This window comes from Micromys minutus (assembly GCF_963924665.1).
Source record: "Micromys minutus genome assembly, chromosome: 2".
Classification (NCBI taxonomy): domain Eukaryota; kingdom Metazoa; phylum Chordata; class Mammalia; order Rodentia; family Muridae; genus Micromys; species Micromys minutus.
Genome location: NC_137971.1, coordinates 68,103,495 through 68,127,617, shown reverse-complemented (window position 1 = coordinate 68,127,617; position 24,123 = coordinate 68,103,495). Strand labels below are relative to the sequence as shown.

Below are 24,123 nucleotides of genomic sequence, written 5' to 3'. Positions count from 1 at the left end.
TATCAGTTATAAATGTACCCCTAGTGAATGGAAAGTGTCTGGATAAAAACAAACAAAAAACTGGTAGAGCCATAACTCAAGCACATCACCAAAGGGAAAGGCCACCTGTCTGCTTGGAAGCAGGTGCTCGGTGGTCTGGGTCTGGCCACTCTACAGTGGTTCAGAGGGCACTGGAAGCAGGAGTTACTTCGAGGGACATTGAACACTGTGAACCGTTGTGGTGTCCCCCTACCACCTTGTCATATGTAATTTCTCTAAGATGGCCTGCCTCACTTCCTAGTTCCAGCTGATACAAAATGCAGACAGGTGACACAGTGTCTGTCCTGTGCTGTGACTTTACTTCTTATGATCAACGTGTTTCAGGTTATGTGGCCCATTAATTTTACACTTGGCTGTTGCTTCTTTCCTGGCTTGGTTAAATCCAGACATGACCTAGGCAGCAACCAAGAACCATCGGGTCCCTCCCTCACTGTACAGTTTTTCCCCATAACACTAAGAACGCTGTTGTCAGTAACGTATTATTGGGATGAGTGGAGACGTTTGCTGTCTCCGTCATTTGGAACATATCCCATGCTTGAATCTCTAGGCTTTGATCTAGTCATTCTGTTCGTTCTCCCACAAACACAGACTCTTCAGAACAGCCAAAATCAACCATCCAGCCGCTTCATGCTCGAAGCAAGGAGTCAGAGAGCGTCGTGAAACTTCAGGTGTGCCCTTGTGTTCAGACGGCTTCCATCAGGACAGAGGGGGTTCTTCTGTTCTGGAGAATGACATTGGAAAGCTCTGGGGTCTTTAATGTCCTCTGAATTGGAGCCTGGGTCAGACACACTAGATGTGTATCCCAGGCAGCCACTGGATTGGGGAAATCCATGGAGCTGGCCATGATGCTTTGGAACCACATCATCCAGAGTCTGCAGTGTAGCCCACACCGTAAACAAGTTGAGTCCAATCTAAAGAAAAGGAAGCAGTGAAGCAAGGCGGAGCCCCAGCACGCAGTGGTGAGGAACTCTCTGGCAGTCAGATATAGCTGAAGCTTTCCTTTGCCAGGCTCAGGCTTCAGAGCCTCACTCTCCTGAGGCAGCTCCAACCACTCCCTAATTTCTCTTCCAACAAAACAGAGAGTCATCTCCATTCTTAAAAGCAAACATACACAAGCCCACCTATTACTTAAATGGCAGTTCATAAAAGAATGAACTTAATAGAGGCTTACGAGGTAACCTGTGTGCAGCTGCATTGTGGAGATGTTAATTACCACTAAGTCACAATCCCTCAAAACCTTTGATTACTGGGACTTTACACTTCTTTTAAAGCTGCAGTGAACCTGTCAGTGTAGAGATTATAGTCAGAAGACCTGAGCTGGGGAAATGTGTCTGCATAAAGCACCCACCTCCTTCGCTTGGGCTACACAAAAGACTGTCTGATTTGTTTCTCCAGTTGGAAGTTGCCCTCACTCCCACCCCCATCTCCCCATCCATTCTGCAGCCCGCAGGGGCACTGTAAAAGCCTGAAAAGGCACTGTGCTCCTTGCATCGGTAGCCCTAGGGAGAGGAGGGTTTGGTCTCAAAACCATGGGAAAGAAAGGGCAGGAGAGGAAAGTCTATTGTTCATAGTTTTCCTTTCCCCCAGTACCTGGAATGTCACTAAAGGCCTAAGAAACCACAGGAAATAATAGAGCAGACCTTTGACTGTGAGAACAAACATGGTCTTCCCTCCTGAAAACCTGCTTTACAGAAGCCAGTCACTGGCTGTATGCTGCGTCCTGTGAGCATGTTTGTGCTCTGTGGCACAGGAGGACCAGATGCCCTAAGTGCTCACCTTGTATCTGTCCCCATTGGAGGAGCCCTGTTTTCCTGCGTGTGACTGAAGGCAGCAGCCTGTAAGGTCTGAAATCACTACCTTCTAGCCTCTGTGGAACACTTGGCAGCGTCATCACTGTGGAATGTAGTTAACTTTCACCTGACTAAATAATACCTTCGGCTTGTGCATCTTCCCTGTGTTAAGCTTGTAGTGAGGCCTTTGTCTGCTTCCTGTCCATCTTGGATGAGAGCTAATTATCCCATATTTGAATAGCATCCTCTTCCTTTGAGGTCACATACCTTCCCCTCTCTTGGGCTCTCTCTCAAAGCTTGTCTGTGCGGGACGTGCTGTTTTTGAGCTCCTGGTCTGCTACTGTGCTCCTAGCCACGTAGGTGCTGAGTCCTTGCTGTGCCCACTGGCACTCGGTCCTGTGCCGAGCAGCTCTGTCAGCTGGCCCTGAGCTCTGCAGCCTGGTGGCAGTCAGGTAGGTACCAGGCAGGAAGTGGACAGTCGATGCCAGGTACCTGGTAGGAGTGGGGTAAGTTCCTTGCCTGTCCTCTCTGGGACAACCTTGTCATGGTGATAGAGCTTGTCTGTTTATTCTAGCTGGCAGCCCTCCTAACCCGGAGAAGGGCACTGGGAGGGTCTCGTGATTGGAGCAGCCCAGTGCCCTGTGTGCCTCTTATACGTTTTCTCTTGCCGGGACGTGGTGAACTGTGGGTCTCATTAGCTGCCAGCAATGATTTGTTGTCACGGTGTCTACCGCAGAAGGCTTGTTCTATACATTCTGGCATTTGCTTGCTCCTCCTGAAAAGCCCAAGAGTGACACGAAGCCCCTTGGTATTAAGATGTCCCTCTTAGGATGCAGAACAGAAAGCAGGTATCCTGGGCAGGATCTGAGGGACTCTAGCTGTTATTTCCTGGCACTATCTGTGCCCTAGACTGGACATTCCATCGTCACGAGAACCCTTGGCTTTCAACAGCAACACATTTATGAGATAACTTGCCCAGAATACAGATCCTCAGCCAGCCTATCCATAGACAGGGAGTAACTGTGGATGGCAGAATTCCATTGCGCTAACTCTGGAGGCTGACGTTGAGATTGTCTGGAGGCCACGTTTACAAGCAACACTGTGCAGTGTCCTCACACGGCACATGGGATGGACAAGCTCCCTCTCAGTATTAATCCCCTTCCTGAACATTCTCCTTAACCCAACTTCCTCCCAGAGCACTTGCCTTGAGAATGAGGTTCCTGCGTGGGAATTTCAGGGCTCATAGATGTTTAGGCTGAAGACACAAGTGGAGGACCAAGGCTTTTCAGAGCTGGGTCCAGGTCCTACAAGCACTGGGCCAGGGACGTTCCTACCCTTCCTGGTATGATTGTTAATATGTGCCCAGGTTTCTGGAGCAGGTGAAGTTGGGGGCTCTGTATAACCATGCAGATCAGATGCTCCCCATGTTTAGGGAGAAGTAGTCTCTTGCTCTGTGGAAGGCACTATGCAGGCAGAGGGTACCCAATGAGCAGTGGGGTGTATGAGCCCCACTGCTGTCAGTCAGTCAAAGCCCCATTTACCTCAGGCTGGAAGGACAGTGGGAGGTCATGACTGCACAGACAGGTGAGGAAGTCAGGGAGTAGTGACCTCAGCGGCTCACTGTGGCCATGTTCACAATGCCCTGGGAAACTTGGGTAGGGATGCCAATAATCAGGTCAGGTCCTGACTCTCTAGACACCCGTCTTCTCTTTGTGACCCTACCGGAGAGTCCTGAAGCAGCTCTTTGTCCACAATTAAGCTCTAAACCTGGCAGTGCCATGAACTCCAGTGAACCAGGAATACCCAGATCTCCTGGATGGGGAGCTCAGCCCATGGTCCCCAGGAAGGACAGAGGCAGTTGTCCTTTTACAGCATGTGATCATTACTAAAGCAATGCTAATGTCTCTATTGGTGTGATCATGAATGGAAGTCAGTGCGGGAACCTGGAGGCAGGAACTGAGGCAGAAACTGGGGGAGTGCTGCTCACTGGTTTGCTCCTTGTGGCTTGCTCAGCCTGTTTTCAGACAGCATCCAAGGCCAGCAGTGGTACTGCCCACAGCGACCTGGAGCCTCCAACATCAGTCACCGATTAAGAAAATGCCCCACAGGCTGGCCAGTCTTATGGAGACATGGTCTCAGTTAAGATCTCCTCTTCTCAGCTCTGTCTAGGTTTCTGTCAAGTTGACAAAAACCCGAGCTGCCCAGTCATCATTGTAACTGGGACAACAGGTGTCCTGGGCTGTGTGACAGTGAGCAGGGCTGAGGAGCTTTGGTGAAAGACACCTTGGCACTGCCTTCTCTGAATCAGGTCATCCTGGTGGCCTGGCACCACGCTGCTATCTTAAGCTTACCAAGGGGGCACTTTAAAAATATATGTATTTCTTTAGACCTTTTCATTGTCTTTATGAGGGCTTTGCCTGTGTGTGTATATGCATCATATGCTTGCCTAGTCAGGAGGTCAGAAGAAAGGGTCATCTTCCCTAGAACTGGACTTACAGATGATGATGAGGCACTTTGTGGGTGCTGGGAACCAAACTTGGGTCCTCTGCAAGAGCAGTAAGTGGTCTTAACCACCCCGTTACCTCTCTAACCTCAGAAGGAGGTGTTCTTATGCAGTTTCATTTCCTATCCATGGTAACATTTAAAGGACGATGGAAGGAACTAATGTGTTTTAAATGACAACAGGATCTGGAAGTGGTGATGAGCCAGTGTCTCAGCCTAGGGCCTGTCAGTGTAGACTGGGCATACTGGGAATGCTGGGTAGGCAACCCACTGGGAAAGAGACCAAATGGCATGTTTGTTGTGCCTGCAGTAGAGCTGGGACCCAGCCTAAGCTGCTTTCAGTGGGGACTCCTGGACTCCTGTAGGTAACGCCATTTGTACAAAAACCCTGTCGAGCTCCCCCAATCCTGACTCCGTGGGGCTACTGAGGAGACCCCAATGAGAAAGTCTGCTTTTTTAATAGATTCTCCCCGGCTTAATTATCCTTAATACCAAAGTCTTGATCTCTAGTAAGCTTCTCAGACTTGAGTGATGTCTGGGAAGAGACCAGTCAGAGCAAGATGGACACCTGGGAGCAGCAGTACTCAGAGCTCTCCTCCCCCATGGGGTTCTTAAGATTAAACCAGGTCTTCAGAGAGAAGGTCTTTGATACTCTTGCTGGCCCATTTTGGCTTTAGTTTCTTGAGCCTTGTGTTTTGGGCCACATCCAATGAAGGTAGTAGATACTTTAGACCTGCTCCTGTCTGAGCAGCCTCCCTCTCCAGGGCAGACCTGCATAGGCCATCCAAACTCATCTTCAAGACTAATCCTGTCCTGTCAGAGCTTACCTTCAACCCTCAGGCCACTGAAGGGCAGATGCTAAAGTATTGTGTTATAAGATGGCACAGAGGGCTTAAGATCAAGAAGTGGGGGGGCTGGAAAGACGGCTCAGTGGTTATGAGTACTGGCTGCTTTTGCAGAGGACCTGGGTTCTTTTCCCAGCACCCACATGGCAGCTCAAAACTGTAGCTCCAGGTCCAGGGGCTCCAATGTTTTGTTCTGACCTTCTCAGGCACCAGATATGCATGTGGTATACAGAAATAACCTATGTATTCTATGCTCTGCCACGTGAGTACCCTCCTGAATACCCACACTTGCTTCTTCCTCTGTGGGTGGCTGGCAAATTCTCCTGCCTGAGCTTCCTTCCCAGACTCCCTCTCTGCCTGAAGTCCTGCCTCTCCTCTTGCCAGAGATATTGGCCGGTTGGCTCTTCATTTAACCAGTCAGAGGTGATGGAGGGATATAATGCAGCCATATGAATAACAATACTAAAGTCTGGTTGCACAGGAATCAGTGTTTGAATAATGCAATGACAATTTTCACACAGTGCACAAAAAGATCATCGCAACACATCTCTGTTGTGTGCGTGAACTGGTTGGGAAAATGGGGAGTCTGGTTTTGATGGGTGTCCCCGATGTGGTTTAGGCTAGACAAGTTTGGGAGATCTTGAGTTCATCATGTGCTTGCACTGGGCTACCTATAACCTGGCAAAACAGTCAGCAACACTGCTGATCGCCATTAACCTGCTTCAAAAGGGTTCCTGTGTTCTGTACTCACATGGTCAGCCATGCTCCCAGCAGGCTTGATTTATTGGTCAGTTGAGAATCTGCGCATGCCGGGATGCCCCCGGTTCACCCCCATTACATCCCTGTCTGGAGAGAACTCACGTACAGGAGGAAGCCATCTCAGGTGTCACTTGGGAAACACTACAGCAAGGTGAAGAAATAAGGCCTCTGGTGAAGGTCGGGAGATGTCAGTTATGAGGACATGCTCTCCTCCGAGTGCAGCTGCTTAGCTTAGGCTGCGATGTCCTGCCGACCCAGTTCTGGCCTGATTTGCATATCTGTTAAATTCCCATGCTAAAATCTCACTCCTGTAGTGGTGAGTTAGAGATAGGACCTTTCAGTTGGTAATCAAGGTTCTATAGGGTCTTAGAATTCGGTCTGTCTCAAGTGGCTTCAGGGATACATGTGCTCAGAGGAAAGGCCATGTAAAGACACATCAGACCTGACCACCTGAGAGCCAAGGAGAAAGGTGAGGCCAGACTTGCCCAAAACTCCATTGTGGGCTTCTAGGCTCAGTAGCAGTGGGGAAACACATTCTGTTGTTGAAGCCGTCCAATCTTAGTTCACGATGAGGGCAACTGGTCTGGTTAGCGTATCTGGGAAACGTGGGGACTCTCTTCAGATGAGCGCAGATGCTAATTGGCCCAGGATTGAACTAGAATCTAGAGCTAGGGGTGGTGCAATGTGGGTTCCTAGAGATATCGTTGCCTAGGCCTGCACCAGTGAGTACAGGGGACATGCTGATGTGAATGGATTGGTTTGTGGCTCCATCTTCTCTTTCCCCTGTATTCAAGATGTACCCCATGTTGACTGGCATTGAAGACACTGAAGGTTTGGGAAGAATAAAGTCCTTATGCAGCTCTGTGTCACTATGTAGAAATCTAGTGGGAACCCAACTAGACATGGTTGCCTTGCCAATCTGGGCTTACCCATGGCAATGACATAAAAAGGCTGCCCCAGCCTGTGAACAGGGAGCCATCTGCTCTAGGAATCACTCTGACCACAGACAGTGTTGTCCTCCTGGGGACAGGAGGCTGTGTCTGAGACATGTTGTGACAACTAGGAGGGAGAGAAGGTGCTAGTGGGTCAAAGATGATGCTCGGCACAGGCGAGGGGGGGGGGGCACAATGAGAGACAGCAAACATGCTTTGGCTGACAATAAGAAACTGCAATAAAACCGGGTTTCTTTGTCATGACTTCATTAGGGAACAGCACTTCTGAATAGGAACGCCAGGGTAAATAGACAGGAAAGCAAAGCAGATGTTAAGCTGAATATCCGCTGACTGTTGCATGATTCAGGGGAAATTGCTGACATTTGAAGGCTGCTAAGGCAATGGAACAGATTGAAGGGAAGGTTGTCTACAGAATTGGAGCAATGGCTGAGGCTCCTGGCTGCCAACGCCCATGTGACAGCACCTGGGCCCCCTTGGCATCTGTAGTCTGCCTTCTCTGGTAAGTGTTCAGGAGCAGCTACAAGGTAGGAGACCAGGTTGCTGCTGACCAGAAGAAGCTGTGCGTGTAGGCCCAGGGGCCTCAGCAAAGGGAAGCCACCTCAGAAGGAAGAAAGGTGGACACTTGTTCTTCCAAGGCGAGAAGGAAGTGAGTGTGTCTGGTGATAGGAGGAGATAGTTTGGGGCAAAGAGCTGGGATCAGAGGCTGCAAACGCTTAGGGTCTGTCTGCCTAATGGAGTTCCCCAGGTGTTTGCCATCCAAGGGATGCTCATTAAGCTTTCTGAGAGGAAAAGTTGCCAGGTTGGAAACAGGTAAGTAAGCCCTTTCTGAACCCAAGAGGCTTTGTGTTGTCATCTCCCACTTGGCCGCAGGGTTTGCCTGTGAGCAAAATCAGGATGCCCCTGGAGAGCTGGCCCCTCCCCCTGGGTGTAGGGAGGCGGGGCTTATTCTCCAGAAACAGACTGGCCTGTTTGAGCCTTTTCCACACCTGGGTTGTTGGGACTCAGGGTAGAACAGCCAATTAGAAAGTAAAAGTTCAGGACACCGGGTCAGTATGAATCTCACGTGACACATACTCTTAGAAAAATTTCATTTATCTGGAACTCAAGTGTAATGGCTTTCTGGACTTCAGCTGGAAGTGTACCTGGAGGAAAAGGGTTAATGCATCACAACCTCCTGCCTACTGAGCACAGTCCAGGGTCACAGTCCCGCCTTTTCTATTTCCTGTTCTGCCTTCTGACAACATGGCACAGGGTTTTCCTTTCTCTAGCAGAACAGCTTGGAACATAGAAATCCATGCGAGGGCTGGTTTGTCTCCTGGGAGAAGTGGGGAGCTGAGATCATCGGGTACCCTCCTTGACTGATATTTGGGGTCCCTGGGCATATTGGAAGGGAGAGGCTGGCTTATTGGCTGGCAGGGTTGGAGGAGCTAACAGTCTGGGAGGAGAGGGCTGAGAAGGGTTAAAAGCCAAAGTGAGGTAGACGTGGTGGGAAGAGGCAGGTGATGGAGGGCAAGCTCAGTCCTGCCCAGTTGTTTGGGCTCCTCACCTCTCATCCTTCCAAGTGTCTGAACAGTCAGAAGTGGGGTTGACTGTGACCATATTTAATCTCTGTACCAAAGGTTTACTGGTTTTGCCTGGCTTCAGCAGCGTCATCCTCATCATTGTTTTTTTAATACCTCAAGAGTCTTCCTGCCCTAGGTCCTTTACACACAAGGTCCTTTTTGTCTAGGATGCCTTCTGTTCGTTTTTGTGAATTTCCTGGTGAGATATAAATGCACCAGCTAGGGCACTAGTAGCAGACTCACAGTACTGTTCCTCCAAAGTCCAGCTTCGCCTTACTTAGATGGTAACCCCCAAACAGCCAGACCACAGAAAGTCACCTCACCATGGACAACGATTTCTCATAGCTACAAAGACAGAGTCCTCCCTATAGCTGGTATATCACACTCTCCCACGAGACCATGTGCAGCTTGGGTAGGTGTAGGGAAGAGTGGTGTAGGGAGGAATGGTGGGACCCTCGGGTGAGGGTCTAATGACCCTCCCCAGTCCCTTCTTCATGAGGGACTGTCATCAGGCCTGATCTTGTCTCTCCAAAGTAATTAGTCACAGATGCTTTGGTGGCCATGGCAATGGCCACTAGGCTGGGAGGACAAGCCTTCATCTTTTCTGATTGTTGCTCAGATGCCCAGCATAACTCCTGTCAAAGTCAGGCACTTGGTAAAGTGTTTTGGGATGAGCCATTGGGGCTTTTTCTTCATCAGCTACCTAGCTCCCCCTGTACAGATGAGGGAAATGAGGGAATCCTGTCCAGGGTCTGCACCCACCGATGCACGGAAACCGGAACCTGTTGCCCACGTGGGGTGTCTGTCTTTGGAGTTTATCACCCTCTGCTCTGCGGAGTGGGGGTCTGGAATAGGATGAGAAGTGTCCCCAAGTCTCCCATGTCTTTGGGTGACCGCTTTGTCTCAATTTCCTCAGGATGCATTTCTGAGCCGGCTGTGGTTCCCGATGGCCCTCGCAGCGAGTCCGTGGAGGGCAGCCCTTTCCGTCCCTCACACTCCTCCTCGGCCGTGTTCGATGAAGACAAGCCGATAGCCAGCAGCGGGACTTACAACTTAGACTTCGACAGCATCGAGCTGGTGGATAACTTTCAGAGCTTGGAGCCCTGCTCCGCCGACTCTAAGGGTCAGGACTGTAAGGTGAACACGCGGAGGAAATCCACCGACTCTGTGCCACCCTCCAAGTCCACACTGTCCCGCTCACTCAGCCTGCAAGCCAGCGACTTTGACGGCGTTTCTTGCCCTGGCAGCCCTGAGGCTGGGACCCTTGCTACTGATGCATGCAGCACAGGGTCCAACAGTGCTTCCAGTACCCTTAAGCGAACTAAAAAAACACGGCCACCTTCCTTAAAAAAGAAACAAGCCACCAAGAAACCCACAGAAACCCCCCCAGTGAAGGAGACCCAACAGGAGCCAAGTGAAGAGAGTCCAGCCCCCAGCGAGGAACAGGCAGCACCAGAGACAAGGCCGGAGTCAGCCACACCTGAAGCCGCTGGCTGCGCCTTGTCAGAAGAGCCGTCCCCGGAGCCTGCTGCTGTGCCCACAGCCACCTGTCCTCTGACTTCGGAGAGTGCAGAAGACGTTAGCCCTCTGGTTTCTGGGGGTGGCAGAGTGCAGAACTCACCCCCTGTGGGGAGGAAGTCAGTGTCTCTTACCACAGCCGCTGAGGCAGTGGAAGTGTCGGACAGTGGGGGGCAAGAGGACTTGCCTGCCAAGGGGCTGTCAGTGAGGCTGGAGTTTGACTACTCTGAGGACAAGGGAGGTTGGGAGAGTCAGCAGGAAAACGCCCCTCCCACCAAAAAGATAGGCAAGAAGCCAGTTGCCAAAATGCCCCTAAGGAGGCCAAAGATGAAAAAGACCCCTGAGAAACTCGACAACACTCCTGCCTCACCTCCAAGGTCCCCTACTGAGTCCAGTGACACCCCTATCGCTAAAGGTACCTACACCTTTGATATAGACAAGTGGGATGACCCCAATTTTAACCCCTTTTCCTCCACCTCAAAAATGCAAGAGTCTCCCAAACTGTCCCAACAATCATACAACTTTGACCCTGACGCCTGTGAAGAGTCCCTTGACCCCTTTAAGGCATCCTCTAAGACCCCCAGCTCACCTTCTAAGTCCCCAGCCTCTTTCGAGATCCCAGCCAGCACCATTGAAGCTGACGGGGATGGGTTGAATAAGCCCGCCAAGAAGAAGAAGACTCCGCTAAAGACGTAAGTTGAAGGAGGGGGAGGTAGCAAGGGCTGTGAGCGGGTGTACGTCCCTGTGACTTTTAGTCCTGTGCCTGAGAGTCCCCAGCTGCCCTTGTCCTGCCCTCTGTTGCTGTGGCTGTTTCTCCAAGCAGGCAGGATATACATTTCCTTTTCAAAGCTTCAGTGGTTTTATTTTCCCATCCCAGACCCCACAATGTCCTTGATTATTTTGTTTGTTTGTTTTGTTTTGTTTTGTTTTTTGTTTGTTTGTTTGTTTGTTTTGCCTCAATAAGTTAGTGAATGGCGGAGTATGGGAAGTTCCATAAAAAAGAAGCAGGCATGAGAGACCTGGCCACCTTCCTGTTGGGGGCTCAGCTCTTCCCTGGTTAGCATATGCAATGTCTCTGGATAAATTGGGCTCCACACCCTGCAAAATAATGTTAAAATATACAGGAGTTGTTTCTACCTCCTGATGTGTCTTTAACTCAGGGACATCATATGGTCCCAGACTACAGGAAGCCCAGAATAGAAAGCTGCTTCTTGACCTCCGATGAGCCTGCAAGAAACAGGCTCTTTAACCGGGCTTGATGGCACATGCCTTTAATTCCAGCACGTGGGAGAAGAAGCAGGCAGATCTCTGTGAATTTGAGGTCAGCCTGGTCCACATAGTAAGTTCCTGGACGGCCAGGACTGTTACTTAGAAAAACCCTGACTCAAAGGAAAGGAAGGGAAAGGGACAAAGAAACAGGCCCTTTGCTGCCCACCTTCTCTCTGGTCATCCTTTACAAACAAGACTTGAAAGTCGCTCTGAGACCAGAAGAGATTAGTGCAACCTAGGTGGGGGAGCGGACCTACAGTCTCTCGGAAGATTGGCTTCTGTCCACAAACACTTGCTGTTGCCCCTCAATGTGTTGTGTTGGTGCCCTGGTACTCATCCTGAGTAGCCCAGCTTTGTTGGGTCCATTCCTGAGGACCATGAGCAGGCTTGCTACAGACATTCTGGCTCTCTTGGGAAGCATCAACTGTAATTTAATCAAGTGGAAGAGACTAAGCCCCCCATTAGGACTTATGCCTAATAGAGGACCATGCCCTAGTCCTGGCCCCCTATGGGTCTGCTTGGCTTGACAATATATTATTATATTAAATTATATATTGTTATATTGCATATTATTCTATTGAATTATGTATATAATTTTTTTGAAAATAGATTTTTTTGTACAGTATATTTTCATTGTAATTTCCCCTCCCTGAACTCCTCCCAGATCCTTCCTCCCACCCCACTCACCATATCAACATAGAATTTTATTTTAAAAGTGGAATAGTACCCACAAATGTTTACACGTCAACACCATAACTTGGAGAGAATCATGAAGCAGCCATTCCCTTCTTTTGACCCAAGATAGTGTAATACATCCCCCAGGTGCTTTCTCCTAAGTTCGTCAGAGTAAGGAAGACTGAGGAAGCTGACCCTGCATCCCGGTTTTACCCTCTGTACATGTGGGTCTGCTGATTTGGAAGATTGTACATGCGGAGGCAGAGCTCTTAGGCACCAACCCTCTGGGCAGCCAGAAGCTGGAGAGGAAGCTGTATCCAGGCAGCCCCTTCCCAGAATGCTGCCCTACTGGAACAGAATCTGCTATGGATGGCTCCATCCTAATCCACTAGTGCCCAGTGTCTGCAGATTTATCTTTTGTCAGTTCTTTCTGTCTGTCTCTCTTCTTTGTCTTCTTGTCTTAGGATGGTTGAAGATGTGATGTCTGTGTGTTCTCTGTTGTAAGTAAATTTAATGTAATCTTCCTCTTGCACCCAATGTGGGGCTTCTGCCTTGTTTCTGTGCGCAAGCCCTTTCCCTCTTCTCTGTGGTGGCTGCTGTATTTCTGTGTAGAGCTTGGGGATGATGGGTGCAGGGTTCTCCTGGGCTCAAGGGTACTCGTCCGGTTCACCTTGATAGCATGAGACTGCTTGCCTGTGAAAACATGAATGTGATTACCAACAGCTGCCTGCTCGTCCGTGACAGAGCCCTTCCTCTGCTTGGTTTATTTTTATGTATTTATTTGGTTTTTAATCTTCATCAGAAATCCATACATTGCTTCCAACCTCATTGCCTTCCTTTTTGTTGTGAGTTGGGTGGCGGGTGACTGCTTGCAGTAGCGGCAGCAGGATGCTTTCATATCAAGCACTCACTTCGTGAAGCCTGGCCAGACACCACCAAGGCTGGTTCTTCCATTGTGAAGTAGGACCATCTGGACTCTTGCAAAGTCATGCTTTCAGACAAATGAGGGAACGTGGGATCGACTCAGGGTAGAGCCCATGGCGGAAATCCATTGCCTGGGTGGTCATGTTCCTGGTCACTTACATCTAGGCTGGATGTTAACCTTTCAGATCTGTGGGTAGCTTTGCCAGACATTAATGCAACTGGCTGCCTATATGCCTCTGGTGCTCTGACTCTGGCCTTTCTCCCTGCCCTTACAGGGGAAGCTGACCTCTGGCAGCTCCCCTCCCTAGATAGATCTCCCAGTGCTGTCCTACCCAAGCAGCTTATTTAGTATTTAATCACTTAGCAACTACAAAACAGTTATATATTTATATGCATGAATAAATATATGCCTTATGTTGGGCCTAGACTGGTTTTACATTAAATGCCATAAATGCAATAAATAACCATTTATGGAAATTTTTTTAAATGATCAAATGCCATTGTTGGAGTGCTTTATTTGAGAGTACACAGGGAAGGAACTTGGGTGCCAGATCTCTGTATCTACTTAGTAAACATGAAAACAAGGGTGTGTGATGGATTTTAAGAGGAGGGACCCACTTCCTCTATACCTATGCTCTGGCTTTGCCTGGTCCTAAAACCATATGGGGGAGGGCTGGAAACCAGAAGGGAAGGGCCAGTTTGCAGGTTGGAGGCCTTCATTTTTTGATTATAGAAATGATCCCAAAAGCACGGTGACTAATGGACCAAATAGTAGTACTGTTATGCTAAATCCGAATAGTACTGTTCACGCCAAACCGGAATAGTGCTGCTAATCTAAACCCACCCCTTTCTCCTGGGCCCAGTCTGACACCCCACCTCCATTACCTTGTATGAAAGAAAAAGGAAAGGGAAAAATTAGTGTAGCATCTGGTCCGTTAACCATAGCTAGGGAAAGACCTTTCTCCTCAGCTCTGCCCCCAGTCAGAATCCTGCCCAGTCTTCAGAGCAGAAGGACCTGTTGAGTTCTATGTTCCTGTGAGTACTGAGGGCTTCTGGGATCCCCACAGGATCCAGAACTGTTCTGTTTCCGTGTGGACTCCTCTGGCTGTTTGTTAAGTGCTGCACACGTGCAAATTGGATCCTCTTAATCAGTGTCATAAGCCTACAGCCCTCCCCCAGCCTTAGTGGGCTCAGCAATTGGTCTCCTCCTCACAACTTTGTTTTTATGAAAGTAAGAACGGTTAGTTAAATTTAGCTGCATTTTTTTTTTATGGGTTAGCTCTCCAAAAATGGCTTGTCTTTAAAGGTTTTCAGCTTGGTGGGTCTTTCCCTTGGGGGCAAAAGTACTATCAGTTAAAAAGTCAGAATGAGCTGGTGCCGTGGATCCCTGTAGCTAGGGTTGGGGGTGCTTGGGAATGACCTGTGACCCTGTTTTATTTACATTTCCTGTTTGATTTACAGTGACACATTTAGGGTGAAGAAGTCTCCAAAGCGGTCTCCTCTGTCTGATCCGCCTTCTCAGGTACAGCACTCCCTAGATCCCTTCAGTATTACACTGCTGAGCGGGAGTTAATTCTACTTTGTGTGTGCACATACACCAGGCACATGTACACACACATACACATGTGTGTATGGGTATACACATGTGCACATACACACTATGCACACACACCAAAATGGGCAGAACTCACTTTGGCAGGGATTAAGGTACGTGCTAAGGGAATTGGGAAGTGAGAGCTGGCTGCGTTTTACGGCAGGAATTCTAGTCCATTCTAGCCATAAAACCTGCTGAGAATTATATCAAGATCAGTGGATACACAGTGAGCAATGAGTGAAAACCAGTTATCTATCAGGAATAACAGGTTTGGCCATCAGAATTACAGCGGGGGGAAAATGAGGGAAGCTTACCCTTAAGAAATGGCAGCTTGGGGCTGGAGAGATGGCTCAGTGGTTAAGAGCACTGGCTACTCTTGCTGCAGATCCAAGTTCGGTTCCCAGCATCCATGTGGTGGTTCACAACTGTCTGTACAAAGGTTCTAACACTCTTTTGGCCTCTGTAGGTACAGCACACACACAGCCACGACACTTACACATATAAAATAAATCTTTTCCCCTTTATAGACCAAGGGAAGGAATCTCCAGGCAGGTTTGCTACTATTGTGGGTGATTAGACAATTCCATCTTCAGACCCAAACCAGCCTCAGTTGCTGACCAGGTGGAACTAGGACCTTAGCTCTGGGCATAGGAGACTTCAGGTCCAACTGTAGCTCTTCCCTGAGTTTTCCCTGCCCCATACAATGGTAGTAAAACCCCCTTCTCTCTTCAAAAAGACTAGTGTGAAGGCTGATAGATAGTGTTGCTGATACTACAGTAAAACTAACCGAGAGACTTATTGTTTCATTTTGAGACAGGGTCTTACGATAACTCTAGCTGGCCTGGTACTTAATGCATAGCCCAGGCTAGCCTCGGTCTCTTAGTATAGGGATCACAAGTGTGAACCACTGTATGAGGCTTTTGTTAATTCTCAGTGCTGGGGATTGAACCCAGGGCTGTGCCCCTGAAAGGTAAGCACCATACCATGGAGTCACATTTCTAGCTAGACTTTGCAGAAAGAATCCTACACTAACGCTCAGTCTAGTCTCACAGTCCCAGCTGTCCTCCTGCCTCAGCTTCTCAAATGCTAGGGTTACAGGTAGGAGTCACCATGTCCAGTTTTTAAAAAGATTAACCAATTTTGACATGCCCCTGGTCTCTCCCTGAAAGAAGTCCATAGAGGAAATAAGGTGTTTGCTGGAGAGGCTCTGTTGATCAGAGGGGACAGGTGGAGGGGTTTCCCTGGCTTGGGGGGCATGGTTTCTGATCAGGGGTGGAAGAAAAGGCTGTCCCATCTCCTCACAGGACCCCACGCCAGCTGCCACCCCGGAAGCACCCCCAGCAATCTCTACAGTGGTCCATGCCACAGATGAGGAGAAGCTGGCCGTCACTAGCCAGAAGTGGACGTGTATGGCAGTGGACTTGGATGCTGACAAACAAGACTTCCCACAGCCCTCAGACCTGTCTAACTTTGTAAATGAGACCAAATTCAATTCACCCTCAGAGGGTAAGCAACTTGGTGGCCAGCCAGACCCACACCTTGCCTTGGAGAATACTGTCCCCAGGGGGCAAAGAGCCAGAAAAGATACTTGCCAGCCAGGTAACCATTACCCGTGTGACAATCTGCACGCCTACCACCGTATGCAAAGCTATGGCTTGAAAGCAGCTGTCCCTTGACCCTGTGATGCCTGCTGAGAACCAGACTAGAACCTTCTAACCCAAATCCTAACACCACCCCCCCCACTTGCTTGATCTTGGCTGTACGGCTCAGACAGTTTTTGTAGCTCTGAAAGGCAGGGCTCCAAAGGAACGTTTTTCACACTGAACTTTGACTGTAGGTCAACCCACCTCTGGGTCTTTTGGTGCCAATGCTGTTCCTGTCCCCCAGAGGATAGGTGGCTAATATGGCCATGTATTTTAATCAAGCCTGGAGCCAGAGGCTTACACCCCCATCCACTCCTGCTTGCTAAGGAGAACTTGATTGCTTTGGGAAGGTCCCAAGCACTTGTCTCAGTGTCTACCTTTACGCTGTGTATTCAGATTCTGATTTCTCTCCGGTTGTTGAATTTGAATAAGTCAATATATCTCAGGGCTGGGGTATTCTCACTTGGCAGAGTGTATCTGTGAACCCTTGGTAGACATTCTCCACTGCATAAACACTAGGTGTAGTGGCACACACATACACTCCCAGAAGGTAGAGACAAGAGAACCAGAAGTGCACCCTCCTTCCCCACCTTTGCCTCCTGTCTCAGCCTTTGCCTGGACATCCTTTCCCTGCTTGCCCTTAATGCTTGATCTGGGGGCTCTTAAGACCATGATGAAGAAGTATGTGCCTTTCTTGTTCATTACTGGGCTGTTTGCTTACTGAGGGCAACAGCTGATTCCCTTCCGTGTCTCCACACTACTATGGACATCATAAGAGCGTCTCACACAGCACTCCAGCACAGATGGGGTCAGGGACAGGAGAGTCTCGGGAATCACAGTGGTCTGCCATACACATCCAAAGAAACAAAACAAGAAAACCCACCTCAAACAAGAGGAAGGCATAGGATGACAACTAAGCGTGTCCATTGACGTCCATGCATACACTGTACTGTGCACATACTCATATTCACATATGAATACTCCTATGCACTGCAGAGAGAGAGAGAGAGAGAGAGAGAGAGAGAGAGAGAGAGAGAGAGAGAGAGAGAGAGAGAGAGAGAGAGAGAGAACAAAACTCTCTTAAACCTGCCCACTGAAAAACCCACTGAGAAATTATCCATAGGGATTTGGCAAGTGACCATCCGTTTTAACTGTTGAGTGACAGAATCCATCCCCATGAAGACACTGTGCCTTTGGGAGGCCTTGGCCCTGCTGTATTCATCTCTGTGACGCGCCCTGGGTATATAGAACCCCCTCATCAGGTCTTCCCTCTTGTTCTGCACATCAGACATCTGGGACGAGGATGCGGATCTCAGAATGAATCAATCAGTTCAAGGCTGCAGCTGTGGTCTGAGACTTCATGATACAGAAGTCACCAACCACAGGAACAGGAAATACTGGGTTAGACATCATAATTACTATTTGAGCGCACATTCACAACAATGGTAATTCTATAGGAGAGAGTAAAGCGGGGACTATTATTTTACACATAGGGCTTCATTTTCTCTGAGCTCTGGTAGATCCTGCAGATCTTTTTTAAGACTGGGGAAAGAGGCTCAGCACTGAGAGGACCTGGCGAGCTCTGCGCATGCCCGGTCTGTGGTATCCTAGCTCCTCTGTGCTCTTGAGGTGAGGATACATCAGGCTGCCTGCCTTCATTTGTAGGATGAGGGTGCAAGCTTGTTCCTTCCTACCTGGTGCACAAGCATCACAGAAGAGCTTTAAGGTGTCTTTGTTATTTCAAAACCCCAGAGGACAGTAGTTTAGCAATTACCCATGGGGCTGCACTGTCTTTGTGGGTTCAATGTCACCTTCCTGGGTTGCCACCATAATCTCCCAGTGAGTACACACTCTGATTGACAGTTATTGTGTCCACCTGTTTAATGAATGCGCTTTTCTTCTGCACTGTTTCAGGAGATCCTGAAAGCAGTTGCTTTTATTTTGTTCTTAATGTATTAATTTATATTTGTGTGAATGTGTGCTTACACAAACTTAAGTGCGTTGTGTGTGTGTGTGTGTGTGTGTGTGTCCTTGGAATCCAGAGGGCAACTACTGAGCCATCTCTGCAGCCCTGGGCAATTGTTTTTAGCCTGCAGATCTGCATAGCCAGCTGGTGGTAACTCCTCCCTATACACGCCTGCTTCAGCTCCTTCTCCTACATCCAGCAAAGTGCAAGGTGTCCGTCTAGGTAGATACCATGTTTGTAGATGAGTGCAGTCTCCTCATACTTCTCCAGGCTCTCTGTCCATCCATCTCCCTTAAAAAGGGAAGCGTTTGTGTTTAGAGAGGAATGTTGGGATGAGCAATAGTAAGTCTGGTTGTCATTCTTCACATTTGCAAATCTCATAGTAGGACTTTTATGTTATGCCTTGTCTTTTTTGTGGTTATTGTTTTGCTTTTTGAGCTGGGTTTGTGTGTGTGTGTGTGTGTGTGTGTGTGTGTGTGTGTGTGTGTGTGTGTGTGTAGCCCTGTCTATAGACCAGGCTGGTCTCAAACTCACAAAGTTTGCCTTCCTCTTCCTCTTGAGCACTGGGCTTAACAGCCTATGCTACCACCACCTTGCCATTTTATCCATGACAGCTTGGCATTTGGTGTTTCATTTTGTCACCAAGTCAGTGGGTTTGGAGCAGTCTGGTCAGTTGATTTTGCAGACCTTTCATCTCTTGCTCAGGGCATTGCTGGGGAAAGCTCTGATGATTGGTTAGGTCCTCTTTGCTTCTAGATGCCCTAGTGTTGGAGTAAGTCTCCAAAATGGTCCTTGGATATGAGAGGACTCTAAAAATAACTATGGACCTCTTCAGCGTGAAATGGCCCTATCCTTCGGTGGCTCAGCCATCACTCAAGTTGTAAAGATATGAGCCACTTGGTGCTAATGGTGGAACTCTTTCCAACCTGGTGTGGCCTGGTGTGAGAGGGGCTAATTGCCCTTGACTTTATCTGTGTGCCTACTCTCTGAGGTTTAGAATTTAAAGCAGATGAGATTTCCTTCCTTCCTTCCTTCCTTCCTCCCTTCTTTCCTCCCTCCCTTCCTTCCTCCTTTCCTTCTATCTATCCATCCATGTATTAGGACTGTGGCTAGGGTACTGCACGTTCTCAGCAAACATTCCCACTGGGCTACATCCCCAACCCATTTGAGACAAGTCTCCTTAGTAAGTTGTCTAGGCTGTCTTTGCACCTAACTGTAGCCCAGGCAGGCCTTGAACCCACATACTCTTTCAAGTAACAGATCACAGGACCTCAAGAGAGATCCCTAAAACCAGCTTTAGTAAGATATTCTCTCAAACTGTCAGACACAAGCCTCAAAGCCACCAGTAGTGATGGGGTGAATAAGCAGCTGACAAAGCAAAGACTTCTTCGGGGTGAGGGAGGGCAGCATGGGGCTACTAATGTCCCATGGAGAGGAGCAGGTCTAATACAGTTCCAAGATGTCTCTGTGGCATGTCATTCAATGTGCAGCTCTTGAGAGTTAGGAAAAAGAGACCCCCCAAAGCACATGTGCCTTCCAGACTGAACTCTTGGGTCTGCCTATTGCTAGCCTGTGTGTGGACACATGCCTTCATTTCCTTGGATCTCGTTCACATTTCCAAGAGCCAAATGTCCTACCAGCAGGAAGCTTGCAGACTGAAAATAGCTGAACCATGCCTCTCTGGAGGCTGGACCTGTAACAGTGATGACCCCCAGTTTCTCTGCTGGGTTCTTCCGTCTTCCCTGTACTCATCTTGCCTGTTTGTTTGCAGAGCTGGACTACAGAAACTCCTATGAAATTGAATACATGGAAAAGCTTGGCTCCTCCTTACCTGTGAGTTCCTCCTGTACGCTGGCCTGGCAGGGGCTTCTGCGGGATCTCCAGCAAGGCTGCACAGGGCCCCTCAGAGTTGACCCATCACAGAGAGTTGCCAGTTCTCATTCCAAGGCTCATTGCTCCAGGCCTTGGAACACTAATCTGGCCACCTTGCTAGTAACTCCTGTCCTCCCTTTTAGCCACACTTCACACAGTCAGTGCCCAGATCCACGTGAGCTCTCTTGTTAGCCTTGAGCACGGATGAACTCCCAGGGTCCTGAGCTACAGCCCAGGTTATGGTGTCTGTTCATGGCCTTCCTGCCCAGCCAATTAGAAAAGAAGCCTTGTTTGTCATTTCTGTCTCTTTCTTCGGGGTCTAACTTAGTTATTTTTCTGTCACCGTGATAAAACATTATAACCAAGGGAACCTATAGAAGAATTAATTTGGGCTTATGTTCCAGAGGGTCAGAGTTCATGACAGCAGATCGGAGATACATAAGAAACAGCCTTTAAACTTTCAAACCCACCTCCAGTAACATACCTTCCTCCAGCATGGCCACACCTTCCAAGCCTCCCAAACACCATGATTTGAGGGCCAAGAATTCACATGCCCAAGACTGGGGGACATCTTATTCAGGCCCTAGCAGCAGTGTTGATCACTGGGGTCAGCACACTGACATCTTATATTCCAATGTGAGACTGAGAGCCCGGCTAGCTGGCTCTGCAGCCTCAGAACCGGCGTTTGCCAGTGTGGCCCGTGCGCACTGAGGACTGAACATGGCACGTGGCAGCACCAGCCCAGCCGGATATTCCCACCTTAGGTCTCCACAGCCCTTCCTCCCCCACTCTCCTGGCCCTCTCCCAGTCACCTGCCGCTTCCCCCTCTCCTTTGGGAACTTGAGGAAAATGAAGGCTGACTTGTCCCCTGTTGCCGAGGGCTTCCTTCACTTGGGTGGCAATCTCAGTCCACTGTACCCAGCTAATGCACGTGTGACTTTGATTCCCACAGCAGGACAATGACACTCCGAAGAAGCAGGCCTTGTACCTTATGTTCGACACCTCTCAGGAGAGCCCCGTCAAGTCTCCTCCAGTCCGGATGTCGGATTCTCCAACTCCGTGTTCAGGGTATGACCTCTACGTGAGAGGGATGTGTCTCAGGCCTTGCATGCCTCCCCACTGTTACTCTGACTTCATTCCATTGCATGTCTGCAGGTAGCCCATAATTTAGTCTGTCCACAACAGCACAGACACATCACTTCAATACTCCAGGGCCCTTTGAATGAAGTTGAAGCAACTGACTGGCAGCAAGCACCCTGACAGACACACAGACACACAGACACACACACATGCACACACAAAGAGATTACACTCAGCTTTATTTTATCATTTGTCCAGTAGGGGCAGTATGGTGCAACACTAAGAGTTAAGTCCCAATTCTAGTGTGAGTTACTTGGGTGTCCTGGTGCCTCAGTTTCCCCGTGTGTAAAGTGAGAGAAATAAAGTGACTCTAGGGTCTTTGGAAGATTAATGGAGACTGTCAGTCCCCCAAGCGGTCAAGTGCTGGACACAGGGAACCTGGTTTCTAGGAGATGATGTCAGAGTGCCTGGCACATGTAAAGTACACAGCAGATATTTCTTACTAATGTGGTGTCACTCTTTGCATGTGCCAGGGTCCACGTTCCAAACGGAGTAGATTTTGACTGGGGAAGTATGAAGTATTGCTCTATTACCTGGGTGGTCCCATCTACTACCAGATGCCTGCTTTGTCGCTGAGCTGGATGGGAAGCTCTTGCCTTGGTTTCTGAGATGTACTGTGGACCCTGCAGACTAACCTCTGTTCAGATGGTTAGGTGTTGGGGATGAGAGTGATGTCGTCTCCAGGAGTAGTCCCGTATGGCAGGCATTGGGTTGAATGCTTTGCGTTCATACAACATCTAACTTCATCCCCTCAAAGGTGCATTCGTCCTTCTTCCAAGAAAAGAAAGTGGGTGTGATATACAGTCTTCCCTCAGAGTACACAAGCAAATAACTGGCTGGCCCTAAACTCCGGGCTCTGTCTTCTTGACAGAAGCATCTATATTCCATGCCTCCCTTGTCAGTTGTCCCTTAAACATGGCTGGACTAAGGCCTGCCTCTAGATGGATGACCACCGAAGACATGGCTTTTGTCTCTCCTTGGACACATACTTGAAAGTCCTGTTTTTTGTGGGATATCTCTTTAGCCAGGGCTTCTCCAGGGAGAAGACCCTAATGTTTGACTTTGTTTCCTCAGGTCGAGTTTTGAGGACACTGAAGCCCTGGTGAACGCAGCAGCAAAGCTCCAGCATCCTGTCGCTAGAGGGCTGTCCTCCAATCAGGAGCCTCTCTTACAGGTGCCAGAGAAATCGTCCCAGAAGGAGCTGGAGGCCATGGCCTTGGGCACCCCCGCAGAAGCAATTGAAATCGTAAGTGTTACCTGAGGGGTTTGGTAGCTGCACCCTCCCGTGTGGTTACTCTTCACCAGACCCCCGACCACAGCCTAGGAGACTCCACGTCTCAGGGAGGCAAAGGTCGTTTATTTCTCCTGCAGTGACTGCACTTCTCCGTCAAGCGCTTTATTTCCATTTTTCTCTCCTTGAAACCGGACTGATGGGCAAGCTGAAGCCGTGATCAGCCAGCCCTGCTTCTGTTGCCTGTATGACAAGGCAAAGAAGGGGAGACGGAGGAATGTCCTTCTTTGAGGGATCAGCCGTTTCTCCTGGGTCTCAGGGTAGGAGATTTTTCTCCTGTTCATGGTTTAGGGCTTCAGCGCCTCCTCTCCCAAACCCTTCTGAAGCCTTTCAGGGTCCACAGTCCTGAGCTGAGACATCCTATTTCCTCACGTGGGATTTCCCTAGAGTGTACAGTGTCCACAGGAGGGCCTTCCACGTGTCTTGCACAGACCAGCTTGGGTCAGTTTATATTTTTACTTCTTTCAACTTCCTTCCTAGCAGCCTGTTGCTCTTGTTCTGCATTAGGCAGTTTCATCTGTCGCATGCTGCAGACATTTATGGGACACCTCTATGTGTATGTCAGTTTGGATGCCGGGTTGGATACTGGAAACACAATTAGTGGACGGTAAAAGGGTGTAGATGTGAACCAATCTGACATATAAATACTGTGGCAGACTTGGCCATGGTTCACTGCCGGCAAAGTTGCCCTCTGATTTGGAAGTCTTTCTATCCTACTAGGAGATATCTTTTTGTTGGAAGTCATCTTTTCACTATTAAAAATGCCCCTTACTTTCCTTGACGATGTGTCTTTGATGAACTGTGTTGGCATTTTGAAAACCCATCAACTAGCTTTGCTTCCCACCCATGGAGATTTTTCAAACAAAAAGCAGTGGTTATGTGGCTCCCTCTGCACTGGTAACAAGGGTGGCTTGGGCTGTGGGGGTGGGGAGAATGGGGATCAGAGGCCCTGCTCTTGGGAGAGGGGGCTGGGCCTGCTAGTCATGTCCAGATGGCAGTCAGAGTCTTAGCCACTAATTGATGTTCTGTTTAGCCTTGGTGCAGCACTGTGCTGTGTGTGGATGTGTGGTCCTTGCTTGAAATCAATATCTCTCTACTTTGCTCTGTTTTCCGTTTTCCTCTCTGCCGGCCTCCAGACAGCTCCGGAGGGTGCCTTTGCCTCTGCAGATGCCCTCCTCAGCAGGCTGGCCCATCCTGCCTCTCTCTGTGGTGCACTTGGCTATCTGGAGCCTGACTTAGCAGAAAAGAACCCCCCAGTATTTGCCCAGAAACTTCAGGTTTGTAGCTCACATGTGACCTTTTTTTTTTGGAGTTTGTCAAAACCTCAGTAGAAAATGAACCCTGTGTTAAATTGAGCTGAGGCAGGACTTAATGAGGCAATGCTGGGAATGTTCCAGACGAAGTCTTTTCTGCTCAGACACTGATATATGTGTGTGCTATATCCAGGACGCCAGAGTTACGTACTGACCGGACTGTTTCTATTTCTATTGGGAAATTGGTCCCGATAGTCATTTTCCAGATGTGTTGATAGCCCCAGAGGCAGTGCTTATGTATGGCTTATTTACTAATAAGCAGAGTTTTCAGGTCAAGCCAAGCTGTTTAAGTACATAAGATTTCCATGGCGATAACATCTGGACCCAGTTTGACACCTGGAACAGAGCGGTTATCTCTACAGCAGAAATCTGACCATTCACGTTGCCATCCCCCGACCAGGAAGTGAAGCAGACCCAGAGAGACTGTTTAACGGGCATCTCTCAGATGCCCGGGCCATTACAGCAAGC

The 24,123-nt window shown here is 49.0% G+C and overlaps 1 protein-coding gene across 12 annotated transcripts in view; it reads left to right on the top strand.

Annotated features, from left to right (window-relative positions):
• TACC2 (transforming acidic coiled-coil containing protein 2) overlaps positions 1 to 24,123 on the top strand; it is a 199,772-nt gene that overhangs the window by 158,922 nt on the left and 16,727 nt on the right. For 8 of the 12 annotated variants that reach the window (XM_080911974.1, XM_080911977.1, XM_080911975.1 and 5 more), the window contains 7 exons: positions 9,367 to 10,660; positions 14,298 to 14,358; positions 15,735 to 16,029; positions 19,811 to 19,872; positions 20,864 to 20,979; positions 22,126 to 22,297; positions 23,479 to 23,619. In XM_080911974.1, coding sequence (XP_080768100.1) covers positions 9,367 to 10,660; positions 14,298 to 14,358; positions 15,735 to 16,029; positions 19,811 to 19,872; positions 20,864 to 20,979; positions 22,126 to 22,297; positions 23,479 to 23,619 — 2,141 coding nt within the window. The remainder of the gene's footprint in view (positions 1 to 9,366; positions 10,661 to 14,297; positions 14,359 to 15,734; positions 16,030 to 19,810; positions 19,873 to 20,863; positions 20,980 to 22,125; positions 22,298 to 23,478; positions 23,620 to 24,123) is intronic. The other 4 variants (XM_080911978.1, XM_080911973.1, XM_080911972.1 and 1 more) reach the window with 3 other exon arrangements.